General features: G+C 41.1%; 2 protein-coding genes across 5 annotated transcripts in view; one reads left to right on the top strand and one right to left on the bottom strand.

Moving 5' to 3' along the window:
- The first annotated feature begins 823 nt into the window (after positions 1–823).
- Positions 824–15,599, top strand: part of LOC123506070 — a 101,626-nt gene continuing 86,850 nt past the window's right edge. Inside the window, exon 1 of the mRNA XM_045257922.1 lies at positions 824–1,109. The gene's annotated coding sequence lies outside the window, so the exon portion shown is untranslated. The remainder of the gene's footprint in view (positions 1,110–15,599) is intronic.
- Positions 13,201–15,599, bottom strand: part of LOC123506066 (proton myo-inositol cotransporter-like) — a 44,565-nt gene continuing 42,166 nt past the window's right edge. For all 4 annotated transcript variants that reach the window (XM_045257917.1, XM_045257916.1, XM_045257918.1 and 1 more), the window contains 3 exons: positions 14,658–14,796; positions 14,393–14,545; positions 13,201–13,783 (listed from right to left, as the gene is read on the bottom strand). In XM_045257917.1, coding sequence (XP_045113852.1) covers positions 13,644–13,783; positions 14,393–14,545; positions 14,658–14,796 — 432 coding nt within the window. In that variant the 3' untranslated portion in view covers positions 13,201–13,643. The remainder of the gene's footprint in view (positions 13,784–14,392; positions 14,546–14,657; positions 14,797–15,599) is intronic.

Here is a 15,599-nt window from a genome sequence, read left to right as displayed (position 1 = left end):
TAGTTGTAATTTTACAGGGCCTGTGTGTGTGTGTGGTAAGTGTATGTGGTTTTATAAGAAGAGTTGTCTTTATAGAACAGGCTGTGACTGCCCCCTGAGTTGAGACACAAAGGGAAACGTTCAGTGAGATCACAACTAGCTTTAATGGAAAGTTCTCAGCACCCCCTGAACTAGTGTTATTGAATTTCACTGGGAGTGAATTATCATTTCAATAGGTGTTTAATACCTCCTCCATACATCAATTATAAGTTAACGACAATACCTAGCCAGAATTTTATTCATTGGTAATAAATTTCCAAACACAAGGACACATAAAATTAATAATGCTGGCTACAAAGAAAAAAAAAATATCCACCCTCCACACCCAAATTCTATACTTACAGGCTTCTATAAACGGGGAGGGGGATTATTTAAACACCCTTACATAACATTTATTGTGAAGCTATGCGCAGCCCATCATCCTCGGAGGCCTGAGGGGTACATAACAAGCAAAATCGGCCATCGTAACTGATTATTTACCTGACTGAGACCTATTTAATCAGAGAGTTGTGATTTATGTGTATATACTATGCTTTTACTCTTGTAACCGCCATAGGATAGGTAGGACCCATTGTACATAAGTATATAGGAATCTGATGCAATCTCTTGTAATGTGGTGCAACATGTAGAACTGCTGACCGTCTTTTCCTTTCAACAGGGGTTGCAGTGTTTCTCTATTTTCATATAACTAACTAGGGGTTCGTTGCATTCATGATTGTCTCAGATAACTAATCCAAATTTATGTAGTCTCTATGAGTAGGATGCTTTTAGTATAGGTACCACTACCAGTGAGAATTAAAGGTAATGCACGACACAATACACCTCATGGAAAATTCCCCGTCACATTACCGACGCCCTGTGTCAGCACCTTGGAGGCTGGGCGGCGGTGGGCGCGGGCAGCCGGGGAAAGGAAGATCGCCGGCGACTGGGAAGTGCGGTTGTGTGTCAAGTGTGTGTGCCTGTGAACTGTGCTGCGGGAACTTAGTGACTCTGTGTACTCAGTAATGATGGGCGAACCGAGTACTTTCTGCAAACCGAGTATTTCGGTATTGATTACACTGTGAAACCGAGTACGAAATTATTACTTTTCACTAACCTAACCGTAAGGGAGAGAATCGTGTAAGAAAACTAATCTCTTGGTGTAGTTAGACTGAGGTTTTTAACTTTTGTACAAGGTAGGCCATATATCATGAGACCATGTTTCACTTGACTGTCAATGTTATTATAATATGAGAATGTGAATTATGTGCATGCACTTATAGTTGACATTAGCAGATAATTTCTTTCTTGATATAACTAAAATAGAGAAAAATAATAGTATAATGGATATAGAATGCCAGAAGCTTATCACAGCGGGGCTCAGCGTCACGGGTCTCCACCCTCCCTGCCTCTACCTCCTTACTCCTCCTCTCTTCTTCCTATAACTCCTTACCCCCCTCCATCCACTTCCTCATTCCTTTCTCTCTCTTCTCTCTCTCTCTCTCTCTCTCTCTCTCTCTCTCTCTCTCTCTCTCTCTCTCCTTTTCCTAAAAGTCATGTCATATTACTTGACCCTGTTTTATTCCACTTCGACCAATAGAGTTGCCTCCTTTCGCTCCTTCACTTTCCTTCCAATCTCCCCATTGATGAGAGAGAGAGAGAGAGAGAGAGAGAGAGAGAGAGAGAGAGAGAGAGAGAGAGAGATCATGTCCGTCATCCCCCTCTCTCTCTCTCTCTCTCTCTCTCTCTCTCTCTCTCTCTCTCTCTCTCTCTGTGTGTGTGTGTGTGTGTGTGTGTTTTTTTTTTGTGGGTAACGTCTCTACCCGTCTTTATTAGGCATCACAAGGTGTGAAGGCAGCTGCCCCCGCCTTGCCGCAGCCTGCTGTGACGTAGTACAACCTGTGTGTGTGTGTCAGGGAGATGGCTGGCTGATATGATGCTAACGCTGCCAACGGAAACTGCGAAACTGGCTAACTGCCTAGTTTACCGTGAGTCACGGTAAACTGGCTGGCCGCCGGGCTGATTACGGCAGGGTTGCCATACACTACACATGAAAAAAGGACAGACCTGCTTTAAAAAAAGGACATTTGCCTCCCAAAAAGGACAGCACAACAAAAAGTGTGTATATATATATATATATATATATATATATATATATATATATATATATATATATATATATGTGTGTGTGTGTGTGTGTGTGTGTGTGTGTGTGTGTGTGTGTGTGTGTGTGTGTGTGTGTGTTTAAGGTATGTGTTTAAAAGTGTATAAGAGAGAGAGAGAGAGAGAGAGAGAGAACCTGCAGGGTTATATGAAATTTAGCAACATTTAGGCTAGGCTGGGAGGCTGGGAGTGGGAGCGCTTTTTTAAGGGAGTTGCCGGTTGCTTATTATAGTTACCAGTCTGCGATCCCACAGAAAAATCATAAGTTTATAATATGCTCGATTTATTTTTATATAACACAAGAACAAATATGATAAAACAATAAAAAGATAGGAAGTTGCAGAAACAAATTTATTGACTGCGTGTTTGAAGGTTTGACCGGATCCGTGGTTCACAATGAAAAAATAAATAAATAAATTTTGCTGAAAAAGGACAGAAAAGGACAGATTTTGACTGTCCTTTTTTACAAGAAAACTTAAGGACAAACAGGCTAAAAAAGGACAGACTGTCCTTAAAAGGACAAACATGGCAAACCTGGTTCACTACGGGTTCCGACCACTATGAGCGGAAGCGTTTGGCAACAATGTTAAAAATATACTCATATGTGTATATATTTATGTATGTATGTACGGTATGCATGTATGTATGTATGTATGCATTTCACGAAGCAGTTTTCCTACCAGTATTTCAAACAAAAGTGACATCTGCCATCCTTTTTTAAGTGGTACCTAGCTGTCATTAGCTACAGGTGCCTCTGACGCATGGTACAATAACGATCAAAAAGTTATTGTACCATGCCTCTGACGTATCAGCTTGCCTGCGATCCACACTCCACCTTCCCGTCTGTCCCCCACTCCGTCCCTCCCCATGTTCCTCATATCTCCGCCTCCACCCCTCCCACCCTCTCTATCTATCTATCTCTCGCGTCGCTCCGCTCAGTACCTATCAGCTGAGACACTCGCCTATTTATTCTTTATTCTTTAGTCTGTCTCCATTCCACCTAATATTTTTCCAGCCATGGATTGCTGTGTGAGCCTGGAAAGCTTGTATCCCGGAGTAACAGTTTGTAAGCTCTCAGCCCAGAAACTACGGCAAAGGGATTAATTAGTGCCTTTAAGCGTTTCTCAAGAACTGAACGAGATTATTACACACCAATAGTTAACTGCTGTGTGTGTGTGTGTGTGTGTGTGTGTGTGTGTGTGTGTGTGTGTGTGTGTGTGTGTGAGAGAGAGAGAGAGAGAGAGAGAGAGAGAGAGAGAGATTAGGAAAGGTCTAAGGCGTCCAGAATTTTAATGGCCACAGTTTTCACTATTTTAATACCCCACATGAGTTTCTGAAGCTGTATAAAGTCGTCAAATAGTTAGGCACAATGGATATGGAAACGCGTCATGGTACAGAAGGGATTAAGACAGTTTGGGATATTACATTACCTTCACTTGGCACTTGGAGCGAGGGAGGAGAGGCAAGGCAAGAACGCAACACGCCAGCCAGCCAGCCAGGGAGACACGGAGACCCCAGTGAACTATGAGTGAGGTAGAGACGAGACGGGAGAGCTAAACTAGTGGAGTGGGTAGTGAGGCGACCACTGTAGCTTGGTTCACCTGGGGAGCGTTGCCCAGGTAACCAACACACACACACACACACACAGCTCAGTGGTTAGAGCGCTGGCTTCACAAGCCAGATGACCTCATTCCCTGGCCGGGTGGAGATATTTGGGTGTGTCTCCCTCACGTGTAGCCCCTGTTCACCTAGCAGTGAGTAGGTACGGGATGTAAATCGAGGAGTTGTGACCTTGTTGTCCCGGTGTGTGGTGTGTGCCTGGTCTCAGGCCTAGAAGATCGGAAACAATGAGCTCTGAGCTCGTTCCGTATGGTAACGTCTGGGATCACACACACACACACACACACACACGTACTTACTATCTGGAAGCTTTACCAAATCTCTCCACTCATTACTCCGACTTTCTCATCTGTCTGTTGTGAAGAGCTAAGAGGAATGTTGAATTAGGATTATTAGGAGAGAGAGAGAGAGAGAGAGAGAGAGAGAGAGAGAGAGAGAGAGAGAGAGAGAGAGAGAGAGAGAGAGAGCTATTCCATTCACGTGCAGCGATACAAGTGGAAATATGTAATAGGTGAAAACAATTTGATGTGTAGGCATTGTTTTCAGTAAGATCTCAAGCACACACAGTGACTTGCATACACTTATTCATTGGGGTTAACTAGTATCAAAGCTATTTAGGGTGTGCGTTGCCGTAACCCCTTCAGTACCAGGACGCGTTTCCTATGCATTCTGCTATTTGGTGATTTTATACAGCTTCAGAAACTTATGTGGGGGATTAAAATAGTGAAGACTCCAGCCATTAATCTTCTGACCTCCATAGACCCTTCCTAATGTCAATAAAATCGCCTAATCAAACCCAAAAATCAAGGTAAAAGAATTGCGAGGAACCTTGATTTGTTCTCGCCAGCCACTCCACGAACGACGATGGAAAGTGGAAACATGTCGGGTGAAAACAAGGCGCTGTGTTGTTACTGTTGTCGTCCATAAACTCTCAATCTATCTCTGTGGGCACTGTTGTCATTAAGATCTCCAGCACTGAATTACCGCCATGCACTCAGTTATGGGCGTCTGAGTGAGTCGAGTCTAATCCCTTAAGTGGCATTTTACGATAGTTTGTGTGTGATTAGATGATTTTGCTTACAATAAGAAGGGTCTACGGTGTCAGAGATTAATGGCCAGTTTTCACTATTTTAATCCCCACATAAGTTTGTGAAGCTGTATAAAATCATTGAGTAATAGCCAGAATAAATATGAAAACACGTCATGTTACTGCAGGGGTTAACACGGCGGGGCGGGGCGAGGCGATAGAGGCACCTTGCTTTGCTCCGGGCTATGTGTTTCCTACATATCATAGCTTCCCCTTGCTCAATAAGCGCTAAGAATAGGACACATTTCGCTATACGCTATTACTTGCAGTTTGTGTTGACAGACTAGGATAATAAAGAGGAACGCCAGAGATGAAACGTATACAGAACGGTGAAATAACGACACACACACACACACACACACAGTCTGAGTCCTATCCGAAGATCTGTCTATGTGCTCTGAGCTTGTTCCGTAATGGGGAAGGCTGGCTGGGTGACTACCGGACGACCAAAGTGAATCACACACACACACACACACACACACACACACACACATGAAAGAAAAGGACACACACACACACACACACACACACAGCCACCTCCCCCTCAAACACCCTCCAGCTGGGAGCTGGGTGTCAGTGGTTCCAGCTGGTGGGCCTCCTCATAACGAAAGATAAAGGCAACACACACACACACGCTAAGTACCATGAAAGAAAAGGACACACACACACACACACAGCCACTTTCCCCTCCAACACCCTCCAGCTGGGAGCTGGGTGTCAGTGGTTCCAGCTGGTGGGCTCCCTCATAACGAAAGCAACACACACACACACACACACACACACACACACACACACACACACACACACACACACACACAGTCTCAGTCCTATCCGAAGATCGCTCTATGAGCTCTGAGCTTGCTCCGTAATGGGAAGGCTGGCTGGGTGACTACCGGGCGACCATAGTGAATTACACACACACACACACACACACACACACACACAGTACCGCTAAGTACCATGAAACACACACACACACACACACACAGCCACCTTCCTCCAACACCCTCCAGCTGGGAGCTGGGTGTCAGTGGTTCCAGCTGGTGGGCTCCTCATAACGAAAGATACACACACACACACACACACACACACACACACACACACACACACACACACACACACACACACACACACACACACACACACACACACACACACACACACACACACACACACACCCCACACCCTCGGGCCTGGAGCCAGGTATCGGCCTGGGTCCAGCCGGGGGGGGGGCCTCCCTTGATGACGTCACATATATTCGTTACGCAAATCATTTTGAAAATGAGGATTCCCAAAAAGGCAGCTGGACACGAATGTTATAAAAATTCTGACTCGTTATCAATCGAAACTAACTTCTAAAATACAAAAACATTGCCGAGAAAAGGAATAATAAAATAGCTCAAAAATATACTAAATAAAGTATTAGAACTTCGACTTGCTTAAACACAATTTCAAAGCCCACCAATTTCATTCAACTGAATCGATAACGTTTTTCAAAAATTATGACTATCATTTCGATATATCAAAACCTGGCAACTCGCCCTATTAGAAAAATAATATTTAAAAATGACGTTGTTTACAATATTAACAGGACTACATATCATTCTTAAAGTCCACATCTTTAACTTCTCAGGAGCCTTGCACACTTTTCTCATGATAAACCATCTTTTGAAAACACAAACACTTCGCTACAACCTCAAATAAAAAATCACAGATAGCGGAGGTAAAAATTTTAGCGTATTTTGGCCCTCCCATTCAAGTCATAAACACCCTCTACATCACCGTACTTCACTCAACTCAAGCATGGAAGACACGTAAAACACTGCGAACTATCATTAGAAACCCTTAAAAGGCACTTGTGACTCGAAATAAATGAACTGAGACAAATATAAATAATAGTGGAAGTCGAGCATCTGGGACCGGCATTTTGGGCGGGAGCTGGTGATGACGTCACAGCCTGGGGCTCGTGACGTCATGGGTAGGCCCGCTTCTTCTCGCTGAGCCTCCAAAGCACACAAATCAGGTAATTGCGGATATATCTCAACAATTGACATGAAAGATTAGGACTATGGATCCACTTTGTGACCTGTCTGGCCTGTAATGAGTGAGAGATAAGGCAGATAATGGCTGAGAGAGAGGCGGCGGGTCGAGGGATCGGTTTGTTTACGTTTTCAAGATTTGAATTATTTGGTTTTTATAAGATGTGCAGGTGTTAGTTCACTGATATGTTGTCCTGGAGGTTACCAACGTTATGTTATGACATGGCACCACCGTGAAATGATGAGTTACACCAATATATTACTTACGTTAGCCAAAGACTGCTCGGCGGCGGCTGTCCGTGTCACTAGCAGGCACCCACACTCCACTGTCCACTTTGTGTCCTCAACCATGTTTAAATAGTTAACCTCTGATTACTGAGAGGCTACACACACTATAGATATCACTATTATCGGTATCTTCATCTCCACCACTCACTGTCCCTCACGGCCAGCGCCTTGTCCTGCCAAGTGCAGCGCGGCTCACGGACTGGTGGGCAAGTTCTGGTACCAGTACCGGTACCAGCCTTAACGGTACTGTACCAGTTAGAATTTTCCGTACCGGTAAATAGCCGAAACGGTACTGAGCAAATTGTATACAGCGTGGAGGTGGCTCAAGGCGAGCGGTGATGGGTAAGACGGTAACATTGAGTCATTCTCACTCTCGGTACCGCTCCACACTGGTACCGACTGGCTGCCCTGGCGCGTCGGCGCGGTCTCGGTAGCTCGGCGAGACGCGTCTGTACTGGTACGACTGAATGTGCCGGCATCATTTCCGGTACCGCTTGACGCTTGTACCGTCTAGCGTCTGTGCCGGGACTCTGCTGCTTCCTACCGCTAAGAATGAATAATGTGTCGGCACCACTCGGCGGATCGGTGGCCGGGACGGGTGGCGGTCTGGCGGACTGGCGTCTGGCGGTGCAGTAACACTGCAGTTGGCCGGCATTTTACCATTGCATTTCTACTTCTACTACTGCTGCTGCTGCTGCTGCATACCACTCAATTCATACCATTACGAATGATTTTTTTCATGTTAGTTTGCTATAATTTAGGTATTTCCCATCAGTTTTAAAAGGAACCACAATATATTATGAAGACGGCCGTGTGTCTTTTATTTATATATATATATATATATATATATATATATATATATATATATATATATATATATTTTTTTTTTTTACAAAATATTTATGAAAGAGCTGTGTGATTTGCTTTATGTAGATAGAAATGATAAATGCTAGATATTTAAATTGGGAACACACACACACACACACACACACACACACATATATATATATATATATATATATATATATATATATATATATATATATATATATATATATATATATATATATATATATGTGTGTGTGTGTGTGTGTGTGTGTGTGTGTGTATATATATATATATATATATATATATATATATATATATATATATATATATATATATATATATGTGTGTGTTTTCACATCTCTCCTATAAGTGGCCATTTTAGTTTTTCCCATGCCCTCTCGACATTCTTCCATTCCACATACACAGATCTTCCCTATCCATTTTTTCCATGCCAATCATCACTCTGTATATTGCTATCAGGTCTCCTTTCTCTTCTGTTTTCCAGGGTTGGAAGTTGCATTCTTTTCAGTCTGTCTTCATAAGTCAAATCTCTTAAGTCAGGCACCATTTTCGTTGCAGCCCTCTGTACTTTCTCTAGTTTCCTTATGTGTTTCTTTAAGTTCGAGCCCACTGTATTGTTGCATATTCAAGCCTCGGTCTTATCATTGCAGTAATTATTTTCTTCATCATTTCTTCATCTAGATATACGAACGCCACTCTTATGTTCCTCAATAAGTTCAATACTTCTCCAATTATTTTGTTTATATGTCTCTCTGGCGATAGGTCATTGGTAATTGTCACCCCAAGGTCTTTTTCTTCATGACTGGTTTTTATGTCTTCATTTCCTATCTTGTACATACTCCTGATTCTTCTTTCACTCTTGCCAAACTCTATTTTCTTGCATTTTGTCGTGTTGAACTCCATTTGCCATGTACAGCTCCATTTCCATATTCTGTCCAAGTCTTCCTGGAGTAGTTCGCAATCTTTGTCACATCTCACTTTTCGTAACAATTTTGCATCGTCTGCAAATAGGCTCACATAACTGGACACCCCATCCACCATGTCATTTATGTAGACTGCGAACATTACTGGTGCCAACACTGATCCCTGTGGAACTCCACTCTCCACCAATCCCCATTCTGATGGTCTGTCCTTAATTATTGTTCTCATTTCTCTTCCTACCAAAAGTCTTCCATCCATTTTAGTAAACTGCCATGCACTCCTCCTACCATTTCAAGTTTCCAGATCAGTCTCTGGTGTGGTACCTTATCAAAGGCCTTTTTTAAATCCAGATATATTCCATCAGCCCAACCATCTCTTTCCTGTATTACATCTATCACCCTCGAATAGTAACATATCAGGTTTGTCGTGCATGAACGCCCTTTCCTAAAACCAAATTGACACTCACAAAGTATGTCATTTTTCTCCAAGAAGTCTGTCCATCTAGTCTTCACCACCCTCTCACACATCTTAGCTACCACACTTGTAAGTGACACTGGTCTATAGTTCAATGGGTCTCTCTTGTTACCTGATTTATAGATTGGGACAATGTTAGCTCTTTTCCAGTCTTGGGGCACTACGCCTTCCCTTAATGAGGCATCAATTACTTCACAAACTTTTTCTGCCAATTGCTCCTGCATTCTCTTAAAATCCATCCTGATACCCCATCAGGTCCCACAGCTTTTCTCACTTCTAAACTCCCCATCATGTTCTTGATCTCCTCCACCGTTACTTGAAACTCCTTCATAATCCCTTTCTGTTCCATTACCAGTGGTTTGTCAAAAGCAGTCTCCTTTGTGAATACCTTCCGAAAGCATCCATTCATAGCCTCTGCCATTTCCTGGGATCTTCACTGTATACTCCATTTACTTCTAAACTTTCAATACTTTCTCTATTTTTGATGTTGTTGTTCACATGTCTGTAAAAAAGCCTTGGTTGGTCTTTACATTTATCAATTATATCCTTTTCTTGTTTCTTTCTTTCTTCTCTTCTAATCAACACATATTCATTTCTTGCTCTTTTGTAACTTTCCCACTGCTTAATCCGTCTTTTCCTTCTCCACCTCTTCCATGCATCCTCTTTTCTTGTTCTAGCCTTTTCACATCTATCGTTAAACCAGTCCTGCTTTCCAACTTCTCTATGTTGTCTTATTGGTACAAATTTTTCTCACCTTCTTTGTATATTTTTATAAATTCCTTCCACTTTTCATTTGCTCCTTAGCACTCTTGAATTTCATCCAATTTGTCTCTTGAAAGAATTTCTTTAGGTTTCCAAAATCTGTCTTGGCATAATTCCATCTTCCCACTTTATATTCTTCATTTCTTCTAGATTTCTCTTCGTCTATCACCTTGAACTCCAAAACTGCATGATCACTCTTTGCTAAAGGGCACTCCACCCTCATCTCCTCAATGACCATTGGCTCTGTACTAAAGACCAAGTCCAGTCTTGACGATGCTCCTCTCCTCCAAACCTAGTATCTTCTTTGACCCACTGAGTTAACACATTTTCCATTGCCAGTGTCAATAGTGTATTTCCCATGTTGTCTCTGATCCTTCCATTGACCAGTCCTCCCAACACACCTCTTTACAATTAAAATCTCCCATCATTATAGTTCGTTCACAGCCACCCAACATTTCTTCCAGACATGTTCCTGTATCACTTATCATTTCTTCATATTCCTGTACTGACCATGCATTTGTCTTAGGTGGTACGTACACCACTATGTAGTGCCTCTTTTTCCTTCATTAGTTTCTGCTCTGATCTTTAGCACTTCTGCCTTTCCCATACCTTTTTCACTTGATCCACCTTTATATCTTTTTTAACCAGCAACATCACTCCTCCTCCCATCTTACCTACTCTATTTCTTTTCCAAACGTTATATTTCCCTTCTCCAACCTTCATCAGGTCTTCTCCTCTCTCAGTTTTGTTTCAGTAAGACCCACAATATCTGGGTTCTTGTCCCTCAAGTAATCGTTGAGTTCTAAAATCCCGATATCACTCCATTTATGTTGGAATACATTACATTTCGCTCATATGTAAGTTTCTTTAGTCCTTTCTTGCTGTACTTTTCTGGGTTATGAACCACTTCCTCAGTCTCATATCCAAGATTCTCCAGAAAAACTCTTTCTTCTCTTCTTCTGTCCTCTCTTCATTTTTTTTCAAAGCCTCCTTTCTCAACTCATTTAACATTTCTCTTTCCTTTTCACTTTTCATTTTCACCGTGTGTGTGTGTGTGTGTGTGTGTGTGTGTGTGTGTGTGTGTGTGTGTGTGTACCGGTACAGTACCGGTAGTATCGGCAACGGTTTCTTTTGTACCGGTACTTACCGGTACTGAAATTAGCGGTACTTGCCCACCACTACTAACTGCCAACTGTGAACTGACTGAGTAAGCCTACTCGTCGTGTACTCGTACAGGTCTCTCTTTCCTTCACCCAAACCCGTGTGTTGGACTGTTGGCACTGTTAGGCTTGTTCTTAGGAATTGGACTATTCCATTCATGGTACAATAACCATGATTCCATTAATGTCAGGGTGGTTGTGCGGCATGCACCGCCTTCTTCCCCAACAAAATACCGAAAAAAAATCTTTACTCTTTAGTTTGAAGGCCTGTATTACATTTTCAACGCATAAATTGAACATGTAATTGAATTATGAAAACCCAGTATACCAAGTAGTACTCACTCAAATCCAAAAACTGAGTAAACCGAGTACTACTCGGACCAAAACTGCCATCCCTAGTACTCAGTGACATTACAAACACTTTCCCGAGTTTAAAACACGTTTGCCGTATGTTCTTGTACGTGGCGTGTGGACAGCACTTGTAAATTTGTACATAATATATTAACTTTTATAAACTGAGTTTTCCTTGTACACCTGGGTTGATAAGAAACACTAGAACTACCAGTGAAACCGCTTGGTTAGACAGTAAATCAAAACAATAAACTTAATAACGTTATGTAGGCCTACAGAATCTACAGGAGGCCTGCTGATCAAACAAAGTTAAGCTTCATACAACCAATACGCTTAACACTCTTCACTTTGTAAATATGTGAAATATATGTATGTAAATAAAAGTATGAGAGTATGTATGATTCCAGTTTTGCATGATCTGATGTGAATGTTTTCCCTTTCATGTATAATATAATACGTAGTTATGCTATGTAGCCGCCCCGAGTGCTTGTGAATTATCCCTCCCTCCCCTATGCCCTGACAAAAGACAATAGTTTTGAGGTAGATATAGGATCCCTATGTGAATGAAGCGTGTATGAGAATCTGAGTGTGTAAATAATGTTATATTGAAACAAATAAATAAAAAAAAAAGTTAAAAATAAATAAATAAAAAACAATTAAAAATAAATAACTATATATGTATATAAAACAAAAATAAGGCCTAATTTTAAAAATAAAAAATAAATAAATAATAATAATTAAATAAAATAAATAAATATGGCCTAACACCCAAGACAAGGTGATGGCCCAAAATAAGCTTAGTAAGTTTGTTATACATGATCTTCCTTTTCTAAATCCAGATTGGGAGTTATTAATGATTTCATTTTTCTCCAGATATTCCAACCATTTTTCTTTGATGACAATTTCATAGATCTCACTACACTAATTAGTGACACTGGTCTATAAATTAGGGGCTCAGTCACTTTTTTTCCTTTCTATAATGGGACTATATTGGCTCTTTTCCATTCCTTTGGTATCTTCCCTTCCCTTAAAGAGTTGTTAATTACATCCCAAATTGGTTCTACCAGTTGCTCACTACATTCCCTTAGTGTCCATCTTGACACTCCATCTGGTCCCATTGCCTTCTTCACATCCACCTTTTGTAGCAATTGTCTAATTTTCTGTTTTCTAACCATGATGTCTCTTAATCCTTCCAGTGCTGCTGGGTTGATTGGCTTTATAAACTCTCCCTCTTCACTAAATACTGATTTAAAGCTCCCATTCATAAGTTTTACAGGATATGATGGCTTATACAACAGATTAAAAAAAAAAAGTCTCAGAATATGAGCCTGTGTCTTACAAGGAAAAGATTAAACTTTTAAAAGAAAAACAAACATATAAAAAGAAAATTTACTCCTCTGAGTCTCGTCTGTTCAGCTGTCAGCTGTGCCACCTCATTTTCTTTAATCAATTTAATAAATAAGCACCATTCTATGGTAAACTTTTTTTTATTTTCTTCATACAAAAAATTTGCATGCAGATTCATTACATTGAATGTTATTGATAATTTTGTCTGAAATATGGGCTGCAACATTTCTGTAGTGCCTATACATGAGCCACCACTGACAATAACGTAACTATACCTAAGTATGTATGAAATTCTTGTTGCACTCAGAAATATTCCTCAATTATTGCAACATGCAAAATCAAATAACTTATCATTATTTTTTTAATAATTAAAGCAACACTTGAATAAATTAAAATGTATTTTTGTAAACCTACCAAAAAATAAATATCTAAAAACAGCAAAGCTGTTCTTCACACAATGAATAATAACTAATCAAAATTCTACTGAAGATTTGTTACGAAGAGACTGCCATGAACAAGAGATCAGAATACAATTAAGAAAATGTTGGGATATCCAGGTAAAGATCATCTTCTGAATCTTGAAGAGAGTGGCCTGGAAAACAAGTTCTCCATATCTTCGAGGGGCACACCACGAGTTTCCGGCAGCAGGAAAAAGAAAATGGCGAGGCCTAGACCAGCTAAGCCCATGTACATGTAGAAAACACCTGCAGGAGTAAGATAGTATATATTTGTTTCTCAAGTTAATAGACTATTTTTTCAACATTTATGGTGTGGAATGGAAGCGTGATTGGTGAGGACCTCCTTGTAGGATCAGGGTTTCAGATTGATTGTGATTTAGTAAGAAATAAACCATGAATAAACCAAGCTTTTTATGTTCAAATTTTTTTCATTTTTATAACCAATTTTTCCTTTGAAACAGACTTTGTAACCATTGTGCGGTTGCTCTTTGTATTTATATTTCTTTAAAGCTAAGTTCCACATTACTGTTGAACACATCATTTGCAATTTTTATCTTGATTACTTTCTTCCAAAGACCTAGCTAGCTTGTAGATCAGATTATCATGGCCATCATCTTAATGTACTGATACCTTTAAGGAGAGTTGCCTAAAACCCTAAATGATAGCAATGACTAAAAACTAGGGAGAATACTTTAGTCATCCAAGCATATCTAAATTAAATTCCTATTTAAATATTTTCTTTCGTCATTGAATTCTTAAGGCATGGTGGAAACTAAAGAAACTGATAGTATATCAACTAGAAATTCCACTCTTGGCTTTCTTTATGAAATTAAAAAGAAACAACTAATACTGCACCATGTTTGAGAAGCAACTCTGTCAAGGTGAGAAAAGTGAGGGAGACCACAAGGTTGGCAGTCCAGTTGATGGAGGTGGTGATGGACGTGCAGGTTGCTCGTGCCCACCCAGGATAGATCTCGCTGTTGACAGTCCATGGCATGGGACCCATACCTGTTCAATAACATATAATTATTCCACACTTCAAGTACAGGTATGTGTGTGTGTAGGTTAAAGTATTACATAATGGTCTTTATCATACAATAAAAAGAGATAGTTATCTCACCTGGGGAGAAGCAGAGAAGGTAAAGAGCCAGACCCATAATACACAACCATGCATACTTGTATGGACACCAGTCATAAGCAAAAGTGACTTGACCATCATCTAGAAGCGTTGAATTGCTGCACCAACCAGTCATACTCATCTGGATAACAAAAGAATTTATGAGAAACATAATGAAGGGTTACAGAATACTCATTCAAGCTCTCAAAAATAGTTTTTCAAAGTAAACACTTTTTTTGTGAATATACTTACCTATATGTAATTACATATGCCTATATGTCCATATTCCCACACTCGCACAGAAAATCAACCAGCACTCTATATAGAGATCATGCCTATAAAAGTACCACATCACCTGCCACGTCTGGAGTGGAAGTGACTTGGCATGTGGCTGTGCTCCTTTTATACCCGCCTGCCAGCTTCAGCGGCGGCAAGGTGTGGGCTACAGTATCACTGATTGGCTGGTTCGTTTTGTGCGTCGTCTTCTGGTTCAGCCGCGGAGCTGGGTTGCCTTGATCTTCTCATGCCCGGCAACGCTTGTAGGTCTACTGCTTGTATGTTCAACCTCGGATTCTTTTCTTTTATGTGGAGGGCTTCTAGGATGAATAATCTCCTTTCGTCGGGGCAGCTGTCGATGATGTTGGTGTTGTCCTCTTATTCTTTCCTGGTGATGGTGTCGAGCATGAGAAGATCAAGGCAACCCAGCTCTGCGGCTGCACCAGGAGACGACACGCCAAGCGAACCAGCCAATCAGCAACATTGTAGCCCACACCTTGCCGCCGCTGAAGCTGGCAGGCGGGTATATAAGGAGCGCAGCCACACGCCGAGTCACTTCCATTTTAGACATGGCAGAGGAAACACCAATTCATCAGCTACTGAGGAAGGACCAAGAGACCTGAAATCCAGATCTAACAGACATGGTTACCTATGGCGAAGACATCACGC

This window comes from Portunus trituberculatus, chromosome 19, assembly GCF_017591435.1.
Source record: "Portunus trituberculatus isolate SZX2019 chromosome 19, ASM1759143v1, whole genome shotgun sequence".
Taxonomy (NCBI): Eukaryota; Metazoa; Arthropoda; class Malacostraca; order Decapoda; family Portunidae; genus Portunus; species Portunus trituberculatus.
This window is presented reverse-complemented; position numbering and strand designations above follow the sequence as displayed.